The 20,786-nt window shown below is 37.6% G+C and overlaps 1 protein-coding gene across 1 annotated transcript in view; it reads left to right on the plus strand.

The window, feature by feature from the left end:
* The window catches only part of SLC27A6 (solute carrier family 27 member 6), a 71,414-nt gene that overhangs the window by 39,653 nt on the left and 10,975 nt on the right, over nucleotides 1–20,786 (plus strand). The window contains exons 5-6 of the mRNA XM_043465962.1: nucleotides 2,463–2,657; nucleotides 19,585–19,675. Of these exons, the coding sequence (XP_043321897.1) occupies nucleotides 2,463–2,657; nucleotides 19,585–19,675 (286 nt within the window). The remainder of the gene's footprint in view (nucleotides 1–2,462; nucleotides 2,658–19,584; nucleotides 19,676–20,786) is intronic.

Consider the following 20,786-nt stretch of genomic DNA (forward strand, 5'->3'; position numbering starts at 1 on the left):
GATACATTGTCTGTATTAGGATGTCTAGGAGTGCAGCTGCTTCCTAAACAAATTTGCAACCAAGATTTCTGCCTTCCTCAGGTTTTTTTGTTTGTTTTGATTCTTTGTTGACACACTCTGGAGTGTGTATTGTGTTCCCAAATGCAGGCTTAGAGTTCAAAATTATCCACTCTGCTTAGTCACATGCTTCTTATCTCTTCACTTTTCAGGTTGAGAAATTACCTTTCCCATTCTCTGTGTTCTTTAAAGTTAATAGATTAAAATCTCCTTTAAGATTGAGAAGAAGGAACTGGGATAAAGAATGTTCATTGGGCCATTTTTAATTGTGTCAGGGACATTGTGTTCTCTATCTTATTATTATTGCTGACATTATTATTTCTTGTTATTTTATATTACTTTTGTAAGGATGATGGTACATCAGAGGGAATCATGGTTTTACCATGACTAAGCTGATATTATATCCTTACTATAACTTTTTAATTGAGGTATAATTAACATAAACATATTAGTTTTAGGTATGCAATATAATGATTCAGTATATTGTATGTATTGCAAATTGATCACCAATGTAAGTCTAATTAACATTCAAGACCATACATAGTTTCAAATTTTCTTTTCCTTGTGATAAGAACTTTAAGATTTACAGTGACCCTTGAATAGCATGGATTTGAACTACAAAGGTCCACTTATCGCAGATTTTTTTCAGTGGTAAATATCATAGTATTACATGATCTGCTGTTGTTGAATCTGGGAATGTGGAACTGATGATACTAAGGACCAGTTAGAAGTTATGTTTGGATTTTCTTCTGCATGGCAGGTCCTTGTCCTTAATCCCTGGTTGTTTAAGAGTCAACTCTGGTGGCTCAGACGGTAAAGCGTCTGCCTACAATGTGGGCACTCCGGGTTCAATCCCTGGGTCGGGAAGATCTCCTGGAGAAGGAAATGGCAACCCACTCCAGTATTCTTGCTTGGAAAATCCCATGGACGGAGGAACCTGGTAGGCTGCAGTCCATGGGATCACAAAGAGTCGGACACGACTGAGCAACTTCACTTTCTATTCTCTTAGCAACTTCCAAATATGCAATTCAGTATTGTTAATTATAGTCACTACGCTGTGTTGTGCATCCTCAGGACTTGCTTATTTTATGACTAGAGATTTGTACATTTTGACCCCCTTCACCCATTTTTGACCAGTCCTTATCCTGCCCCTGGCAACCACCAATATGTTTTCTATTTAGGGCTTTGTTTTTGCTGCTGTTTGTTTGTTTGTTTTTCAGATGCCACATATATGTGAGATCATACAGTATTTATCTTTCTTTGTCTGACTTACTTCACTTAGCATAATGCTCTCAAAGTCCATCTATGTTGGTAAGATTTCATTCTTTATGATGGAATAATATTCATGTGTATCTATATCACATTTTCTTCATCCATCTGTTGATGGGTATTAGGATCTTCCATGTCTTGGCTTTTGTAAATAATGCCACAGTGAATATTTGTTATTGCTGTTGAGTAGCTCATTCATGTCTGACTCTTTGCGACCCTGTGGACTGGGGCTTTCTTGTCCTTCGCTCTCTCCTCGAATTGTGTCCATTGAGTCAGTGATGCCATCCAACCATCTCATCCTGTGTCGCCCCCTTGTCCTCTTGCCTTCAACCTTTCCCAGCATCAGTGTCTTTTCTAATGAGTTGGCTCTTCTTATCAGGTGGCCAAAGTATTGGAGCTTCAGCTTCAGCTTCAGCATCAGTCTTTCCAATGAATATTTGGAGTTGATTTCCTTTAGGATTTACTGGTTTGATCTCCTTGCTGTCCAAGGGACTCTCAGGAGTCTTCTTCAGCACCACATTTCGAAAGTATCAATTCTTTGATGCTCAGCCTTCTTTATGTTCCACCTCTCACATCCATACATGATTACTGGAAAAACCATAGCTTTGACTATATAGACCTTTGTCAGCAAAGTGTCTTTGTCTCTGCTTTTTAAAATGCTGTCCAGGTTTGTCATAGCTTTCCTTCCAAGGAGCAAGCATCTTTTAATTTCATGGCTGCAGTCACTGTTTGCAGTGATTTTGAAGCCCAAGAAAATAAAGTCTGTCACTGTTTCCATTTTTTCCCCATCTTCATGGGGTGCATTATATTGGATCACATGGTAGTTCTGTTTTTAAATTTTTGAGAAACCTCCATTCTGGTAAGGAAGAAAATATATATCAGGGAAAATAAGACTTCAGCATCTCAAATTTAGGAAGAGATTTTCCCAAATATAGGAACATAAAAGCTGTATTACTCTGGGCCAGTGTTAGCTCATTAGCTATGGGACACAGTTATGCCACGGACTTACATGAATTTTTTTACTCTTTTCCATATCCAACTTACTTCTGGATGGTTGCCATTTAAGTAATAGCAATGAAAGAAAGAATCGGGAATTGGAATTAGTAAATTAAGAGGAAAATATTTTCTTCTAACAGAGGGAAGGAGAAAAGGATCATCGGGTGCGTGTGGCAGTTGGAAATGGAGCACGCAGTGATGTATGGAGAGAATTCTTAGACAGATTTGGAAATATTAAGATCTGTGAGTTTTATGGAGCTACTGAAGGAAACATTAGCTTCATGAATCACACTGGGAAAATTGGAGCAATCGGGAGAGCGAGTTTCATCCACAAAGTAAGTACAATATTTTCTTTAAAAAAGAGATATATTAAGATCTGCTAGTCTCTCGTCTAGACTTTATACTGTAACTTATAGTAAATATTATCACTTTTTAAAAAAAATGTTAAGAACTCCTATAAATATCATAGTTGCCTTTAGGTAAACCATGGTGCCAAAAATTATGAAAACCTTGCCTATCTCCCATCTTTTCCCTCTGTAATATGGGGATAATGATAGTTAGTTCTTTTGTTCAGCTTTCAAATTTAATGATAAAATGTATAAACAGCAAGCATAAGTCCTGATATATATTAATTTGATTCTTTTCATTTTCTGTGTTTTCCCTCCACAATTTCTACTGTCACTCATTTTTATACCACTCAAAAATTATATGTAGGCTTCTAATATATAGTTTCCTTAAAAACTATGCCAAGATATTACTAACATTTTAAAAGTAGCCAAGAAATTACCTTCTTAGGAGTAAAATACAGCTGATTTCTCAACAGCAACCATGGAAGACAAAATATAGTGGACAGATACCTTCAACTTGCTTGGAGAAAATAATTATCAAATAGACTTTATATTCAAGAATAATATTTTTAAAGAATAAAAATGAAAATTTGAAATAAGCAAATCCAGAATCACAGTAGAATATTTTATCTCTTTGATAGAATATGCAAAATTTTTTTTCAATGATATAATGTATTAAATAATACAATAAAGAAACTACTTGCACTGATGAACATATATAGGACACTGCATTTCAGTTCAGTTCAGTCACTCAGTCGTGTCCGACTCTTTGCAGTCCCATGAACTGCAGCATGCCAGGCCTCCCTGTCCATCACCAACTCCCAGAGTCCACCCAAACCCATGTCCATTGAGTCGGTGATGCCATCCAACCATCTTATCCTCTGTTGTCCCCTTCTTCTCCTGCCCTCAATCTTTCCCAGCATCAGGGTCTTTTCAAATGACACTGCATTTAAAAACTGCTGAATATCCATTATTTTTAAGCATTTACAAAACATTCACAAAGATTATAGGACCACTTAGTGAACTCCAGCAAATTTCATAGGATCAAATATATATGGATTATGTTCTCTGATAACAGCTTAATTAAGAAAGAAATGTTTAAAATAACAGCTAAATCTTTTTCTAAATATTTGAAAATGAAGCATCTCTAAATATCTATGAGTCAAAGAAAAAATTATAATAGAAAAATAAAAATAGAAAATAATTTAAGCAGAATGATAATGAAAATGTTACATTGCAAAACTTGTGTACTCAGAGAAGAATAACTGAAAATTAGTGAGCTAAATATCCATTTCCATAAATTAATTTTTAAAAACAGCTAAAACAAACTCAAAGAATATAAAAGGAAGGAAATGATAAAGAGAATAATTTAAGGAAGTAGAAAAGAAGCATTTAGTGAGTATCAAAAGAGATAAAAGTGTAATTTTTAAAAGTAAAGAAATAGATTCAAAGCTGGTATTAATTGCTCTGATATCTGAAACTTAAAGAAGGTACAAACCATTTTTATAATTATGTTCTTTGGGATTGTGAAGATCTTGTTGACATTTAAGAAATTCATGTGAATTGTGAACAAAATAATTGGTGGAATAATAAGTGCTGATATTATCAAGTACTGCATTCTTTTTTTTTTGTCATACATTGATATGAATCAGCCAAAGATTTACACGTATTCCCCATCCCGATCCCCCCTCCCACCTCCCTCTCCACCCGATTCCTCTGGGTCTTCCCAGTGCACCAGGCCCAAGCACTTGTCTCATGCATCCCACCTGGGCTGGTGATCTGTTTCACCATAGATAGTATACATGCTGTTCTTTTGAAACATCCCACCCTCACATTCTCCCACAGAGTTCAAAAGTCTGTTCTGTATTTCTGTGTCTCTTTTTCTGTTTTGCATATAGGGTTATCGTTTACCATCTTTCTAAATTCCATATATATGTGTTAGTATGCTGTAATGTTCTTTATCTTTCTGGCTTACTTCACTCTGTATAATGGGCTCCAGTTTCATCCATCTCATTAGGACTGATTCAAATGAATTCTTTTTAATGGCTGAGTAATATTCCATGGTGTATATGTACCACAGCTTCCTTATCCATTCATCTGCTGATGGGCATCTAGGTTGCTTCCATGTCCTGGCTATTATAAACAGTGCTTGCGATGAACATTGGGGTGCACGTGTCTCTTTCAGATCTGGTTTCCTCAGTGTGTATGCCCAGAAGTGGGATTGCTGGGTCATATGGCAGTTCTATTTCCAGTTTTTTAAGAAATCTCCACACTGTTCTCCATAGCGGCTGTACTAGTTTGCATTCCCACCAACAGTGTAAGAGGGTTCCCTTTTCTCCACACCCTCTCCAGCATTTTATTGCTTGTAGACTTTTGGATAGCAGCCATCCTGACTGGCATGTAGTGGTACCTCATTGTGGTTTTGATTTGCATTTCTCTGATAATGAGTGATGTTGAGCATCTTTTCATGTGTTTGTTAGCCATCTGTATGTCTTCTTTGGAGAAATGTCTGTTTAGTTCTTTGGCCCATTTTTTGATTGGGTCATTTATTTTTCTGGAATTGAGCTGCAGGAGTTGCTTGTATATTTTTGAGATTAATCCTTTGTCTGTTTCTTCATTTGCTATTATTTTCTCCCAATCTGAGGCTGTCTTTCACCTTACTTATAGTTTCCTTTGTAGTGCAAAAGCTTTTAAGTTTCATTAGGTCCCATTTGTTTAGTTTTGCTTTTATTTCCAATATTCTGGGAGGTGGGTCATAGAGGATCCTGCTGTGATTTATGTCTGAGAGTGTTTTGCCTATGTTCTCCTCTAGGAGTTTTATAGTTTCTGGTCTTACATTTAGATCTTTAATCCATTTTGAGTTTATTTTTGTGTATGGTGTTAGAAAGTGTTCTAGTTTCATTCTTTTACAAGTGGTTGACCAGTTTTCCCAGCACCACTTGTTAAAGAGGTTGTCTTTTTTCCATTGTATATCCTTGCCTCCTTTGTCAAAGATAAGGTGTCCATAGGTCCGTGGATTTATCTCTGGGCTTTCTATTCTGTTCCATTGATCTATATTTCTGTCTTTGTGCCAGTACCATACTGTCTTGATGACTGTGGCTTTGTAGTAGAGTGCTACGGTTAGTTTTCTCAGTGGATTGTACTGGTTCCATTAAAAATTTGCTATTAATATTAAACATTTTTGGTGAAGCTGTATCATTCCTAAGTAATTATGTAATAGGAATACAATGAAGCTTGACTTCATTGTAATTTTCTAATATATTAAAGTCCCTGTCAGACTGTTATAATGTCCATAATACTGGAAGTTATGATTGTCTCCAGTTATATTTGGAAAAACTATTTTTTTCTTTTTTTGCAGTTTGGAAATGGAAGAAAAAAAGTCCCTAATGTCATGTGAATTCTAGTCTTTTATCATTTCATTTGTGTGTTGTTTCATTACATAACAGGTAATCAGAAAAAAATTAGACCAGTAATTGTTTCATAATTATGTCAGGAAATTTGATAAGTGTGTCTCTCAAAAATTTAAACCTATCGGAGGATTACAGTTACCCTCTCAGAAAGGAATCAGCATCTAAAGAGAGGTAAGATGTTATAACCAAAAAAAAAGATGAGGCAGCAGCACAAAGTTCCTGTGACCCAAATGTCCTTCTTGTGTGCTGCGTTTCCTGTTTACTTAAATGCATGAAGAGAGGTGTGTCCCATAAATGCCTTCAAAGCAAATAATATAAAAAATTTGATGACAGCTCAATTGAGAGGCAGCCACATAAAAGTTGTAGACTGCCTTCTCCTTTTCTATGCTCAGTAGTTATAACTGAGAAGGAACAAACATGAAATCGAAAGAAATAAAACTGGAAAAAAAAAGAAGGAAGAAAATGAATCTAAATAAAAAACTGCTAAAAAAAATATGGCTGAATATCAAAATAGGTCCCCCCAAATAGCCAGAAAATGTTTAGAAAAATAATTTCCAGTGGTTCAAAAATTTGTAATAATATTCTGTTTAAAAACAAGAGCCCAAAGGAAAGTGCAGGAAAGGCATAAATCAACAAAAGGAGTTGAAAAGTAGCCATGCTCAACCCAAAGGAGAAAAATATAAGGGAAAAATGAAAATGTTACAGACCTAAACATCACATTGAAGAACTTAAAAATAAATAAGGCTGTAAACATTACTAGTGAGCAAGATGGATGGGATTAAGGAGTCACACAAACAATATAAAGAATAAGCAAATAATAATATAAAATAAATGAAAAAGATAAAATGAAAACATAGACAACGATCTGACATGTGCTTAATTTGTGTTCTTACAGAAAAAAACTCAAAGTGAAAAAAACTACTTGAAACCTAATAGAACAAATCTTCCTGAAAAGAAAGATTTGAATGTTTAGCAAAAAGAGCTCATATTTCAGGGGTGGAATATATGGTACAGAATGATTATCAGAAAATATTTTCTGGTGAAATTACTGAATGTAAATTGAAGAACCATAAGCAGATACTAAGGCAGAAAAAGCAAAAGATGTACAAAGTAGAGGGTGAAGATGGGAAATGGCTCAGGCATCTTTCAAAATGAAAACATCACACCCAGTTCCCCCCAAAGGGAAAGTAATGTTTTCAGCTAAGAATGCTAGTTTAACCAAGTTGTCCTGAAAGTCCAAATGCAAAAAAGTGGCATCCTCAAACTTTTAAGAAATCAGAGAATGTAATTCCTATGTACTTACAGGAATATACTACTGCTTTATATTCACTAAGTGAAAAATTCTGGTGAATATGAAGATAAAGCAGTCTTTAGAAATGAAGGAACAACCTTCTAGTAAAAGGTTTGATTGAATCCATTTAAATGTAGAAGATTTAAAACTCTTGAATTACGTTTGTAAATGGAATGTAAATGTAAATCCTGACAACATAGAAATATTTATAACTAACAAAAATGGGAATTGGGTGGGAAGAAAGAAGAAGGTATAAGTGCTAATTATCTCATCTTTCATGGTGGTAAATCCATAGATACAAAAAGTAAAGTTTGAGATTTGGTAAAAAGACTTCTTTCCTTCACATTTGTATAAACATTTTTGTTGTCTTAAAGTAAGCATCTTTTGAGCTTCCCTGGTGGCTCAGACAGTAAAGAATCTGCCTGCAATGCAGAAGACCCAAATTCTATCCCTGGGTTGGGATGATCCCCTGGAGAAGGGCATGGCAACCCACTCCAGTATTCTTGCCTGGAGAATCGCATGGGGGAAGGAGCCTGGAGGGCTGCAGTCCATAGGGTTGCAAAGAGTCAGACAAGACTGAGCAACTAACACTTTCACTTTCAAGCATCTTTTAGAGACTAGGAAATTTAGCCAACTGTGAAGTTAGAAAAAAATTCACACAGGACCATCTTCACACCTGACTTCAGTTGCAATTGGGGGTCCCTAAGACCACCTTGCTTGGAAAATCCCATGGACGGAGGAGCCTGGTAGGCTGCAGTCCATGGGGTCACACAGAGTCAGACACGACTGAGCGACTTCACTTTCACTTTTCACTTTCATGCGTTGGAGAAGGAAATGGCAACCCACTGCAGTGTTCCTGCCTGGAGAATCCTAGGGATGGGGGAGCCTGGTGGGCTGCCGTCTATGGGGTCGCACAGAATCAGACACGACTGAAGCAACTTAGCAGCAGCAGCAAGACCACCTTTAATAATTTTTGATAATTCACTACAGAAAACTCATGAAAAGTTGATATAATAGTTACATGTATTTCCAGGTCAGGAAGCTTACCCAGTCTTGATGTCCAGAGTTTTTTGGGGGAGTGGGGGTGCTCAATCATTTAAATCTAGTTGGCTGCCTCTATGGTTAGTGTCCATCTCTTGTCCTTCAGGAGGTCAAGATGTGTGAGTACAGACCTCTATCCTACATAACATTATTGACCTGGCTCAGAGACCCACTCTCAACAGTGTATTTACAATCTGGCTACCCAAGGCCCTTAGGCAAATAACAATAGTACTACCCTTCATGATATTGCAGGAGCTTAAGAGATTATCCCATCCCTCTGGGTTGTCCCAGTGAACTGACTTTGAGTGTCCTGTTTCATGCATCGAACTTGGATAGGTGATCTGTTTCACATATGGTAATATACATGTTTCAGTGCTATTCTCTCAAATCATCCCATCCTCGCCTTCTCCCACAAGTCCAAAAGTCTGTTCTTTATATCTGTGTCTCTCTTGCTGTCTTGCATATAGGGTCATCATTACCATCTTTCTAAATTCCATATATATGCATTAATATACTGTATTGGTGTTTTTCTTTCTGACTTAATTCACTCTGTATAATAGGCTTCAGTTTCATCCACTTCATTAGAACTGATTCAAATGTGTTCTTTTTAATAACTGAATAATATTCCGTTGTGTATGTACCACTACTTTCTTATCCATTCATCTGCTGATGGACACCTAGGTTGCTTCCATGTCCTAGCTATTGTCAGCAGGGCTGTGAGGAACACTGGGATACATGAGTCTCTTTCAATTCTAGTTTCCTCAGTGTATATGCCCAGCAGTGGGATTGCTGGGTCATATGGCAGTTCTATTTTCAGTTTTTTTTTAAGGAATCTCCACACTGTTCTCCATTATGGCTTATTAGTTTGCATTCCCATCAACAGTGTAAGAGTGTTCCCTTTCCTCCACACCCTCTCCAGCATTTACTGTTTGTAGACTTTTTGATAGCAGTCATTCTGAAATGGTACTGGCATGAGATGGTACCTCATTGTGGTTTTGATTTGCATTTCTCTGTTGATTAGTGATGTTGAGCATTTTTTCATGTGTTTGTTAGCCATCTGTATGTCTTCTTTGGAGAAATGTCTGTTTAGTTCTTTGGTCCATTTTTGGATTGAGCCATTTATTTTTCTGGTATTCAGTTGCATGAGCTGCTTGTATATTTTTGAGATTAACTCTTTGTCAGTTGCTTCATTTGCTATTATCTTCTCCCACTCTGAAGTTGTCTTTTCACCTTGCTTATAGTTTCTTACATTGTGCAAAAGTTTTTAAGTTTAATTAGGTCCCATTTGTTTATTTTTGCTTTTATTTCAATCACTCTGGGAGGTGGGTCATCGAGGATCTTGCTGTGATTTATGTCGGAGAGTGTTTTGCCTATGTTTTCCTCTAGGAGTTTTATAGTTTCTGGTCTTACATTTAGATCTTTAATTCATTTTGAGTTTATTTTTGTGTATGGTGTTAGAAAGTGTTCTAGTTTCATTCTTTTACAGGCAGTTGACTGGTTTTCCCAGCACCACTTGTTAAAGAGATTATCTTTTCTCCATTGTGTAGTTTTGCCTCCTTTGTCAAAGATAAGCTGTCCATAGGTATGTGGATTTATCTCTGGGCTTTCTATTTTGTTCCACTGATCCATATTTCTGTCTTCGTGCCAGTACCATACTGTCTTGATGACTGTAGCTTTGTAGTATAGCTTCAAGTCAGGCAGGTTGATTCCTCCAGTTCCATTCTTCTTGCTCAAGATTGCTTTGGCTATTTGAGAATTTTTGTATTTCCATACAAATTGTGAAATTATTTATTCTAGTTTGTGAAAAATGCCATTGGTAGCTTGATATGGATTGCATTGAATCTATAGATTGCTTTAGTTAGTATACTCATTTTCACTATATTGATTCTTCCAATCCATGAACATGATATATTTCTCCATCTCTTTGTGACATCTTTGATTTATTTCATCAGTGTTTTATAGTTTTCTATATATGTCTTTTGTTTTTTAGGTAGATTTATTCCTAAGTATTTTATTCTTTTCATCGCATTGTGAATGGGATTGTTACTTTAATTTCTCTTTATGTTTTCTCATTGTTAGTGTTTAGGAATGCAAGGGATTTCTGTGTATTAATTTTATATCCTGCAAATTTACTATATTCATTGATTAGCTCTAGTAATTTTCTGGTGGTGTCTTTAGGGTCTTCTATGTAGAGGATCATGTCATCTGCAAAAAGTGAGAGTTTTACTTCTTCTTTTCCAATATGGATTCCTTTTTATTTCTTTAACTTCTCTGATTGTTGTGGCTAAAACTTCCAAAATTATGTTAAATGGTAGTGGTGAGAGTGGACACCCTTGTCTTGTTCCTGATTTTAGGGGAAATGCTTTCAATTTTTTGCCATTGAGGATAATGTTTGCTGTGGGTTTATCATATACATCTTTTATTATGTTGAGATATGTTCCTTCTATGCCTGCTTTCTGGAGAGTTTTTATCATAAATGGGTGTTGAATTTTGTCAAAGGCTGTCTCTGCATCTATTGAGATAATCACATGGTTTTTATCCTTAAATTTGTTAATGTGGTGTATCACATTGATTGATTTGTGAATATTGAAGAATCCTTGAATCTCTGAGATAAAGCCCAGTTGGTCATGATGTATGATCTTTTTAGTATATAGTTGGATTCTGTTTGCTAGAATTTTGTTGAGGATTTTTGCATCTATGTTCATCAGTGATATTGACCTGTAGTTTTCTTTTTTTGTGTGGCATCTTTGTCTGGTTTTGGTATTTGGGTGATGGTGACCTCATTGAATGAGTTTGGGAGTTTACCTTCCTCTGCAATTTTCTGGAAGAGTTTGAGTAGCATAGGTGTTAACTCTTCTCTAACTCCATCTGGCTCTGGGCTTTTATTTGTTGGGTGATTTTTTATTACAGTTTCTATTTCCATGCTTGTGATGGGTCTTGTAAGATTTTCTGTTTCTTTCTGATTCAGTTTTGGAAGGTTATTCTTTTCTAAGAATTTGTCCATCTCTTTCAGGTTGTCCATTTTATTGGCATATAGTTGCTGATAGTAGTCTTCTCTGATCCTTTGTATTTCTGCATTGTCTGTTGTGATTTCTCCATTTTCATTTCTAATTTTGTTAATTTGGTTCTTCTCCCTTTTTTTCTTGTTGAATCTGGCTAATGGTTTGTCTATTTTATACATCTTTTCAAAGAACCAGCTTTTAGTTTTGTTGATTTTTGTTATAGTCTCCTTTGTTTCTTTTTCATTTATTTCTGCCCTACTTTTTATGATTTCTTTCCTTCTACTAACCCTTCATTTCTTCTTTTTCTAATTGCTTTAGGTGTAAATTTAGGTTATTTATTTGATTTTTCTCTTGTTTCTTGAGGTAAGCTTGTAATTCTATGAACCTTCCCCTTAGCACTGCTTTTACTGAATCCCATAGGTTTTGGGTTGTTGTTTTCCTTTTCATTTGTTTCTATGCATATTTTGATTTCCTTTTTGATTTCTTCCATGATTTGTTGGTTATTCAGAAGCATGTTATTTAGCCTCCATATGTTTGTATTTTTAATAGTTTTTTCCTGTAGCTGACATGTAGTCTTACCACATTGTGATCAGAAAAGATGCTTGAAATGATTTCAATTTTTTTGAATTTAACAAGGTTAGATTTATGGCCCAGGATGTGATCTATCCTAGAGAATATTCTGTGTGCACTTGAGAAAAAGATGCAATTCATTGTTTTGGGGTGAAATGTCCTATAGATATCAATTAGGTTTAACTGATCCATTGTATCATTTAAAGTTTGTGTTTCCTTGCTAATTTTCTATTTGGTTGTTCTATTGGGGTATTAAAGTCTCCCATTATTATTGTGTTACTGTTAATTTCCCCTTTCATACTTTTAAGCATTTGCCTTACGTATTGAGGTGCTCCTATGTTGGGTGCATATATATTTATAATTGTTACATTTTCTTCTTGGATTGATCCTTTGATCATTATGTAGTGTCCTTCTTTGTCTCTTTTCACAGCCTTTATTTCAAAGTCTATTTTATCTGATATGAGTACTGCTACTTCTCCTTTCTTTTGATCTCTGTCTGCGTGAAATATCTTTTTCCAGCCCTTCACTTTCAGTTTGTATGTGTCCCTTGGTTTGAGGTGGGTCTCTTGTAGGCAGCATATATAAGGGTCTTGCTTTTATATCCATTCAGCCAGTCTTTGTCTTTTGGTTGGGGCATTCAACCCATTTACATTTAAGGTAATTATTGATAAGTATGATCCTATTGCCATTTACTTTGTTGTTTTGGGTTTGAGTTTATAAACCTTTTCTGTGTTTCCTATCTAGAGAAGATCATTTAGCATTTGTTGAAGAGCTGGTTTGGTGGTGCTGAATTCTCTCAGCATTTGCCTGTCTGGAAAGCTTTTGATTTCTCCTTCATATTTGAATGAGATCCTTGCTGGGTATAGTAATCTGGGTTGTAGGTTTTTCTCTTCCGTGACTTTAAGTATGTCCTGCCGTTCCCTTCTGGCCTGAAGAGTTTCTATTGAAAGATCAGCTGTTATCCTTATGGGGATCCCTGTGTGTGTTGTTTGTTGCTTTTCCCTTGCTGCTTTTAATATTTTCTCTTTGTGTTTGATCTTCATTAGTTTGATTAATATGTGTCTTGGGGTGTTTCACCTTGGGCTTAACCTGTTTGGGACTCTCTGGGTTTCTTGGTCTTGGGTGGCTATTTTACTCCCCATTTTAGGGAAAGTGAAATGAAGTGAAAGTGAAAGTCACTCAGTCATGTCCGACTGTTTGCGACCCCATGGACTGTAGAGACCATGGAATTCTCCAAGCCAGAATACTGGAGTGGGTAACCTTTCCCTTCTCCAGGGGATCTTCCCAACCCAGGGATCAAACCCAGGTCTCCCGCATTGCAGGTGGATTCTTTACCAACTGAGCCACAAGGGAAGCCCAAGAATACTGGAGTGGGTAGCCTATCCCTTCTCCAGTGGATCTTCCTGACCCAGGAAATGAACCAGGGTCTCCTGCATTGCAGGTAGATTCTTTACCAACTGATCTTTGAGGGATGCCCCTATTTTAGAGAAAATATTTGATGAGATAATTTCATACTTGATGAAAAAAAAAGTCTTAGGGAACTTTTTAACTGTTATCACTTCAAGTATTTTCTTATGCCTTTTCTCTTTATTTTCTTCTTCTGGGACTCCTATGATTCGAATGTTGGGGTGTTTAACATTGTCCCAGAGGTTGTCCTTATTTCTTTTCATTCTTTTTTCTGTTTTCCTCTCTGCTTCATTTATTTCCACCATTCTACCTTCCACCTCACTTATCCTATCTTCTGCCTCAGTTATTCTACTATTGGTTCCCTAGTGCTTTTGATCCCAGTTATTGCATTATTCATTATTGATTGACTCTTCATTATTTCTTCTAGGTCCTTGTTAAACATTTCTTGCATCTTCCCAATCCTTGTCTCTAATCTATTTATCTGTAACTCCATTTTGTTTTCAAGACTTTGGGTCATCCTTACTATCATTATTCTGAATTCTTTTTCAGGTAGTCTCACTATCTCCTCCTCTTTTGTTTGGTTTGGTGGGCGTTTATCATATTCCTTTCTCTGCTGAATATTTCTCTGCCTTTTCATTTTGTTTAGATTGCTGTGTTTGGGGTGCCCTTTCTGTAGGCTGGAAGTTTGTGGTTCCTCTTTATTGTGGAGCCTGCTCCCTGTGGGTGGGGTTGGATTAGTGGCTTGTCAAGGTTTCCTGTTTAGGGGAGCTTGCATCTGTGTTCTGGTGGGTGGAGCTGGATCTCTTCTCTCTGGAGTGCAATGAAGTGTCCAGTAGTGAATTTTTGGGTGTCTGGGTTTGACATGGCCTTGGGCAGCCTGTCTTTTAATGCTCAGGGCTGTATTCCAGCTTTGCTGGAGAATTAGCATGGTATGTCTTGCTCTGGAACTTGTTGGCTCTTGGGTGGAACTTGGTTTCAGTGTACGTATGGAGGCTTTTGGATGCGCTCTTGTCTATTAATATTCCCTGGAATCAGGAGTTCTCTGATGTTCTCAAGTTTTGAGGTTAGGCCTCCTGCCTCTGGATTTCAGTCTTATTCTTACAGTAGCCTCAAGACTTCTGCACCCATACAACACAGATGATAAAACATCTAGGTTAATGGTGAAACAATTCTATTCTCCACAGTGAGGGACACCCAGAGATTCACGGAGGACCAGGAGGAGAAGAGGGGGAGTCAAAAGGGGAGAGAGCAATCTAGCCAATAATCAATTCCCTATATGCTCTCCACAGTCTGGAACACCCAGAGAGATTCACAGAGTTACATAGAGAAGAGAAGAGGAAGGAGGGAGATAGAAGTGACCAGGAGGAGAAAAGGGGGGAATCAAAAGGGGAGAGACCAATCTAACCAGCAATCAGTTCCCTAAGTGTTCTCCACAGCCCAGAACACCAGAGAGATTCACAGAGTTAAGTAGAGAAGAGAAGGGGGAGGGAGGAGATAGAGGTGACCTGGGGGAGAAAAGGGAGAGTCAAAAGGGGAGAGAGCAATCAAGCCAGTAATCACACTCCTAAGTGAAAATGGATACTGAAGATAAGATTCTTAAAGGTACAAAATTGGTAACAAATACCAAAAAGCAAAAATTAATAGAGTTTAGACTCTCAAGAATGCAATATTAAAAATACAAAACAAAATCAATCACAAAATCAATAATCTAAAAATTATAAAATATATATATATGAAATTTGCTTAAAATAGGGTCTTTTTTTTTGTAAGGTAATAGTAGGTTATAAAAATGAAAATTAAAGAAGTAATAAAGAACATAAATTTTAAAAAATTTAAAAAGTGGTAATAGTAAAAATATATCTAGGAATTCTTTGGAGCTGTTGTGGGCAGTGTGGGGTCAATTCAGTTTCAGATAGTTCCTTGTTCTAGCTTGTACTTGTTCTCAAGGTCTATAGGCCCCCTCCAATGCTTAACGGCAATGTAGTCAATGTTAACTGCAAGGTTTTAATCTGTACCTGTCACTTCCAGAGTGGTTCCCTCTTCTTTGTTTATTTTGGCCTCCTCTGTTTGCAAATCTCTTTGGTGTCTAATTTCCAGTGTCTGAGGGGGCGAGGGTGGTCACTTATTTAGGCTCACTTGTTCAGTTGTGTTGTGGGGAGGGAGGAATACTGCAGACAAATATCACTGGCATGTGTGGGGAGTGCCCACAGTGTATGGACCACACTGGGTTTGCCCCAGCTTACACCGGCGTATGCTTTCTGGGTCTACACTGATCAGGCTCCAGGGTGTTCTGCGGGGCACTGTCCACAGCGGGCCCTCATTTCACGCACTTCCCAGGTCAAAGCCGCTCAGGTTCTTGTTCTCAGGTGCTCCGCAAGGGCACAGACTCAGTTGGGCGTGCATTTTGTGCCCTTCCCAGGTCTGAGCAGCTCAGACTGAGTGCTTGGTGAGCGCACTGTCCCAGGTGGGCCGTGCGTCTTACCCACCTCCCCAGTCCTGGCCGCTTGGTTTCCCGGGTGCGCTGCGAGAGCATCATCTCAGGTGTGCCGTGTATCTCCTCTGGGGAGTTGATATCGGGCTGCGACCCTTCTGGCAGATGTCAACCATCCAAGATCCCAGGAAGACATGGTTAGCAACTGAGAGCCTGCTCACAGTTTGGTGGAGGGTGCTGGTCTCTGGTCTCTGGAGCTGAGATTGGAGCAGCCCCTTGCCTTCAGGCTCTGGCTGCCGCCCGCCTGCCTCTCTGCCTCCGGCGCGGGGGAGGGGCCTGGACGCAGCCGGCTTGCTCTCCTCTGTTTTTCACTCAGTCCTTTGTGAGTGGGCCAGGCTGTGAGTTAGAGTCTTTTTTAGGTCAAGTCCTCTCTCTCTCTCTCTTTTTTTTTCCTCTCTGGCTATCCCACAGTTTGGGCTGCTATCTCACATTAGCTCCCTCGGATTGTCCGCAGGGCATTCAGGCCTGGTCCTTACCCTAATTGATGATGCCACCCACGCCTCCCTGTCCAGTCCCTGCTGGCTGGTGGCAGATGCGAGCGTCTGGGCTACTTCTCTGCTGGGAGTTGCGGTTAGGCGCCTATTCTGTGGGCTTTTTTGTTGTTGTTGTTCCTCCCAGCTATGTTGCCCTCTGAGATTCCAAAACTCCCCACAGACCTGCCTGTGAGAGGGTCTCCTACTGTTTGGAAACTTCTCCTTCACAACTCCCTCCCCAGGTCCCTAACTCTGTTGTCTCTCTGTTGTCGTTTATATTTTGTCCTTCCTCCTTTCAAAGAGAATGGGCTGCCTTTCTGGGTGCCTGGTATCCTCCGCCAGCATTCAGAAGTTGTTTTGTGGAAGTTGCTCAGCATTCAAATGATCTTTTGATGAATTTGTGGGGGAGAAAGTAAACTCCCCATCCTATTCCTCTGCCCTCTTAGGACCTTCCCTCACAAATGATTATTTTTTAAATATAACTCTGTGAACCAATCAGAACTATGCTGTTGCACCTAGAAATATGTATTCATAATGGCCCAACTCTATATAATATTACATGTTACTACATATAAATATATAACAGATGAGAAGTTTACATTTGTGTAGGATAAATGAGCTTGTAATGTACAGGTTTAGGCAATGTGGTATAATGTTGAGGCCAAACATCCCAAATTGGAATCACTGTACCTAGGGGCTTAATTCTAGCTCTGCCACTTACATGACTTTTTGACTTTGACAAGTCACTTTCTCTGGATTCAAAGTATACTCATGTATTAATAGAGGAAATAATTTTTGTGTTCCCTTTCCAACTTCTGAATTTACAAATTTGAATATGCAGAAGCATACAGGTGTAGGAACTCTAAGGGCCAGTGTGCACAGCCACATGGGTGAGTGCCACACAGTTCTGGGGACCCATTTGCCTAGACAGTTACAAATGAGACCCCCTGCAGCTGTGTTCTAGACATGCATACCTCTTCCTATACCTACACCTGTATGTATACATTCACGAGATATTAAAATGCGGCATCTACTTTTTATTTGTGTTGTTATAACAACCATTTTTGTAACCTTGTGGGACCTCTTGAAGGTAAAGAAAAAAAAGTAGAAATCCTTATAGCTGAGACTTAATACTCTGATCCAGGCTACTTCTAGAAGATGCTATGATATATTTAAATTTCATTTGTATTATAAAATTACTTGATTTCTGACCATAAAGTCCCCTGTATCCAATAGGGAGTGCACTGACAGTGATTTGATGCAGAATGAATCTTACTCATGCATGTGGTTGCCAAATTAATCTCAAAGAAATAAAGTTAAAGCTGATATTACCAGTTGCTGGGCAAATTTTTCAAGATATAAAGCATGATAAAACAGGTAAAACAGGAAAGAGAAAGATGGGTAATAAACAGAGTTCTGTTCTTGTTTGGCCAAAATGACAAATGCAGTTCTGGAGTTTCTGGAATCTTTCTTCTTACCAGTTATTAGGAAGTGGCCAGTCTCTTGTTATGCCAATTAAAGACAAAAACCAACAAGATGCAAGCTTGCATTGTAACAAGAATCTTTATGTCTAGAATAACAATATATTTTGCTTTGCTGTCTCTTTCATTGGTCCCCATCTTAAAACAGGATAATATTAGCTTCTACCTCATAGTGTGTTTAATGATTAAAAGCTCTTTGCACAGTGACTGGAAAACAGTAAGTACTCAGTTGCTATTAGTTGCTCTCATTTGTATTTACTTGAGATTCATTAGCTCATTTGAATTGTGATTGTGGTCACATGTTGATTATCCAGAGATAGTGGTGTTTAGTCTTTGATAGCAAATAGTATTGTTACATTTATCTCATTGATCTTATCCATCTTTTCTCCTTTGTTCTATGTTTATTCATTTCTCTCTTCTTCCTCATGCTCCTCCTCCTTCTCTCTTGCTCTCTTTTATTTGTCCTTCCTAATTTTTTTTTTTTTTTTTTTTTACTTTATTACCTTCGTTTTAGTTTACTGTGTGCTGGTTCAGCTTAATAAGATTGCTTTTTTGGTTGATTGGGAAAACCTCAATTTTCTTATGTATGACATGAGGGAACTGGATTGAACCAACTTGCAGTTCTCTCCCAGGGTCAGATTTTGAGGCTCTGTGAATCTGTATGATACAGTAATATGAATGTTTCAGGAGCAGATGAGAAGGAAATATGGAGAATCAAGGAGAGATGTTCAACTAGCTTGTTTCCTGGTGTGATAAGTGTGTTCCAAAAAATTCCCATCTTACACAATAGTGTGCAGAAGTGCTGAGGGTTAGTTTAAAGACATTAAAGTGAAAGACTGGGGAAAAGGTCTAGGTAAATGACAAAAACAGTACTTTCAAGGCATCTAATCCCTTCTCAGAGGATGATAAATTAAAATATACAGCAAAATCCTTGCATTCACATAGTATCTATTTTGTTGTTGTTTAGTCATTAAGTTGTATCTGACTGTTTGCAACCCTATGGACTATAGCCTGCCAGGCTCCTCTGTCCATGGAATTTCCCAGGCAAGAAGACTAGAGTGAGTTGCCATTTCCTTCTCCAGGGTATCTTCCCAGTTTACATTTTAGTTCTATTAAAATTTCCATTTCAAAGGATGTTTTGAAAGATGGCAAAAAAGAAAAGGCAAGAAAGTGGTCCTCTTAACTGTAGTTAGCAAAGTATGTGATTTAGTACATGGATTGCTTCCTGGTATTCATTCAAGATTAAAACTAGTAAAACTTTTCTAAGGTAACATGCAACATAAAAGAAGTGAAAGTGAAAGCCAGTACAGGAGTGCTGGTTACTAACAACTTCAGTTTTGATTTTGAAATATTCATTTATTTTTTTTTTACCAGGAAAGCTTACTTGTTTTTAGTAAATCCACATTCTGATTCTGTATTTCAATTGTTCTTGTTGTTGTTCAGTCGCTCAGTAATGACCAACTGTCTGCCACCCCATGGACTGCAGCATGCCAGGCTTCCCTGTCTTTCACTGTCTCCTGGAGCTTGCTCAAACTCATATCCATTGAGTCGGTGATGCCATTGAACCATCTTGTCCTCTGTCATCCCTTTCTTCTGCTTTCAATCTTTCCCAGCATCAGGGTTTAAATTAAGTTCAGTCAGTTGAAACAAACAGTATTTCAACTGACTGAGCTTTAAGTCTCCTACCAGTGGATGTTATTGCACAAATAAATTACTAAATTTTGTTTTTGTTTAATTTTTCTTTTGCAGCTTTTTTTCACTTTTCACTTGATAAAGTATGATGTTCAGAAAGATGAACCCATTAGAGATGAGCAGGGCTGGTGCAGTGAAGTGAAAAAAGGTAAGATTATTGTATTTGAAGATGCCTTTTCAGGTAAATTTTCTCAATTTCTCTTTAGTTACTGAATTTAGAAAGAAAGAATGGTTACTTCTGATATGTATTTGGATTTTTAGTGCAAGTAGAATGGTTTAATTGTTAAAAGTTACAGGCCCCATATGGGTCACTCAGATTGGTAATTACAAAAATTTCCAAGTGATTACTACTGACCTTAAAGTTTTCTTAATCCACCACTCCTACAGGGGCATATGTCTAATGTCCTATGTCATCAAGATATAAAAATGAATGGCAGTTTATGAGTCTATATACAGAGGAAGGTGAGACAGACTTGGATTTAAATCTGGGCTCTCACACTTAGAAACTGTCCAATTTGGGGCAAATCATTTAACCCATCAAAGTCTCATTTTCTTTATATGTAGGGTAGCAGTGACAATATTTTTTCATTAGCTTGCTGTTGACAGCTAAATGAGATGATGTTTACAGAGCCCTGTGGAAGGCCTGGCATGTAACTTGTTACCTCCCTCCCTTTCTCTTTGTTGTCCAGCTCCTCCTCCTCCAAGCTAGTCTTTCTTATAGTTTTGGGTTAGAAAATTTTTAATCAAAGCAAGTGCCCCAATTAACTAGCAGCTGCATATAATCAAGGTAGAAAATTAAATGTAGAAATGTGCCCTTAAAATTGATTTGAGATCCAGTCTGAGAAAATCAGGCCAAAGTTACTTTTAACTGCCTCATAATGTTTCAACTGCATTTCAGATGACTTCAAATATGGAGATAAAGTTCATAGACCTGTTCCCCACCTCCCCTCCGCCCCACACTACCTGAAAGATTGGACAAAAAGATGAGCCTTATCTATTAAAAAGCAAATACTCCAATCCTCTGAATTTCAAGCTTCAGAGCATTTATCAAATGTTTTTTTCTAATCCAACTCCATAGACAGTGTCTAAGAGAAAAGTCATTTCTAAGGAGATTGAAAAGACCTTTGTTTATCCCCACTCTTCTAGTGTGTTTTATTTATTATATTTATCATAATATGTGATATTGGAACTTAGATCCCCAAACTGCTTATGCAATCTCAGGGTTTTTCAGAAGCAGATTGTCCCCAGATATCTACTTT

Source organism: Cervus canadensis, chromosome 4 (assembly GCF_019320065.1).
Source record: "Cervus canadensis isolate Bull #8, Minnesota chromosome 4, ASM1932006v1, whole genome shotgun sequence".
NCBI classification, from domain to species: Eukaryota; Metazoa; Chordata; class Mammalia; order Artiodactyla; family Cervidae; genus Cervus; species Cervus canadensis.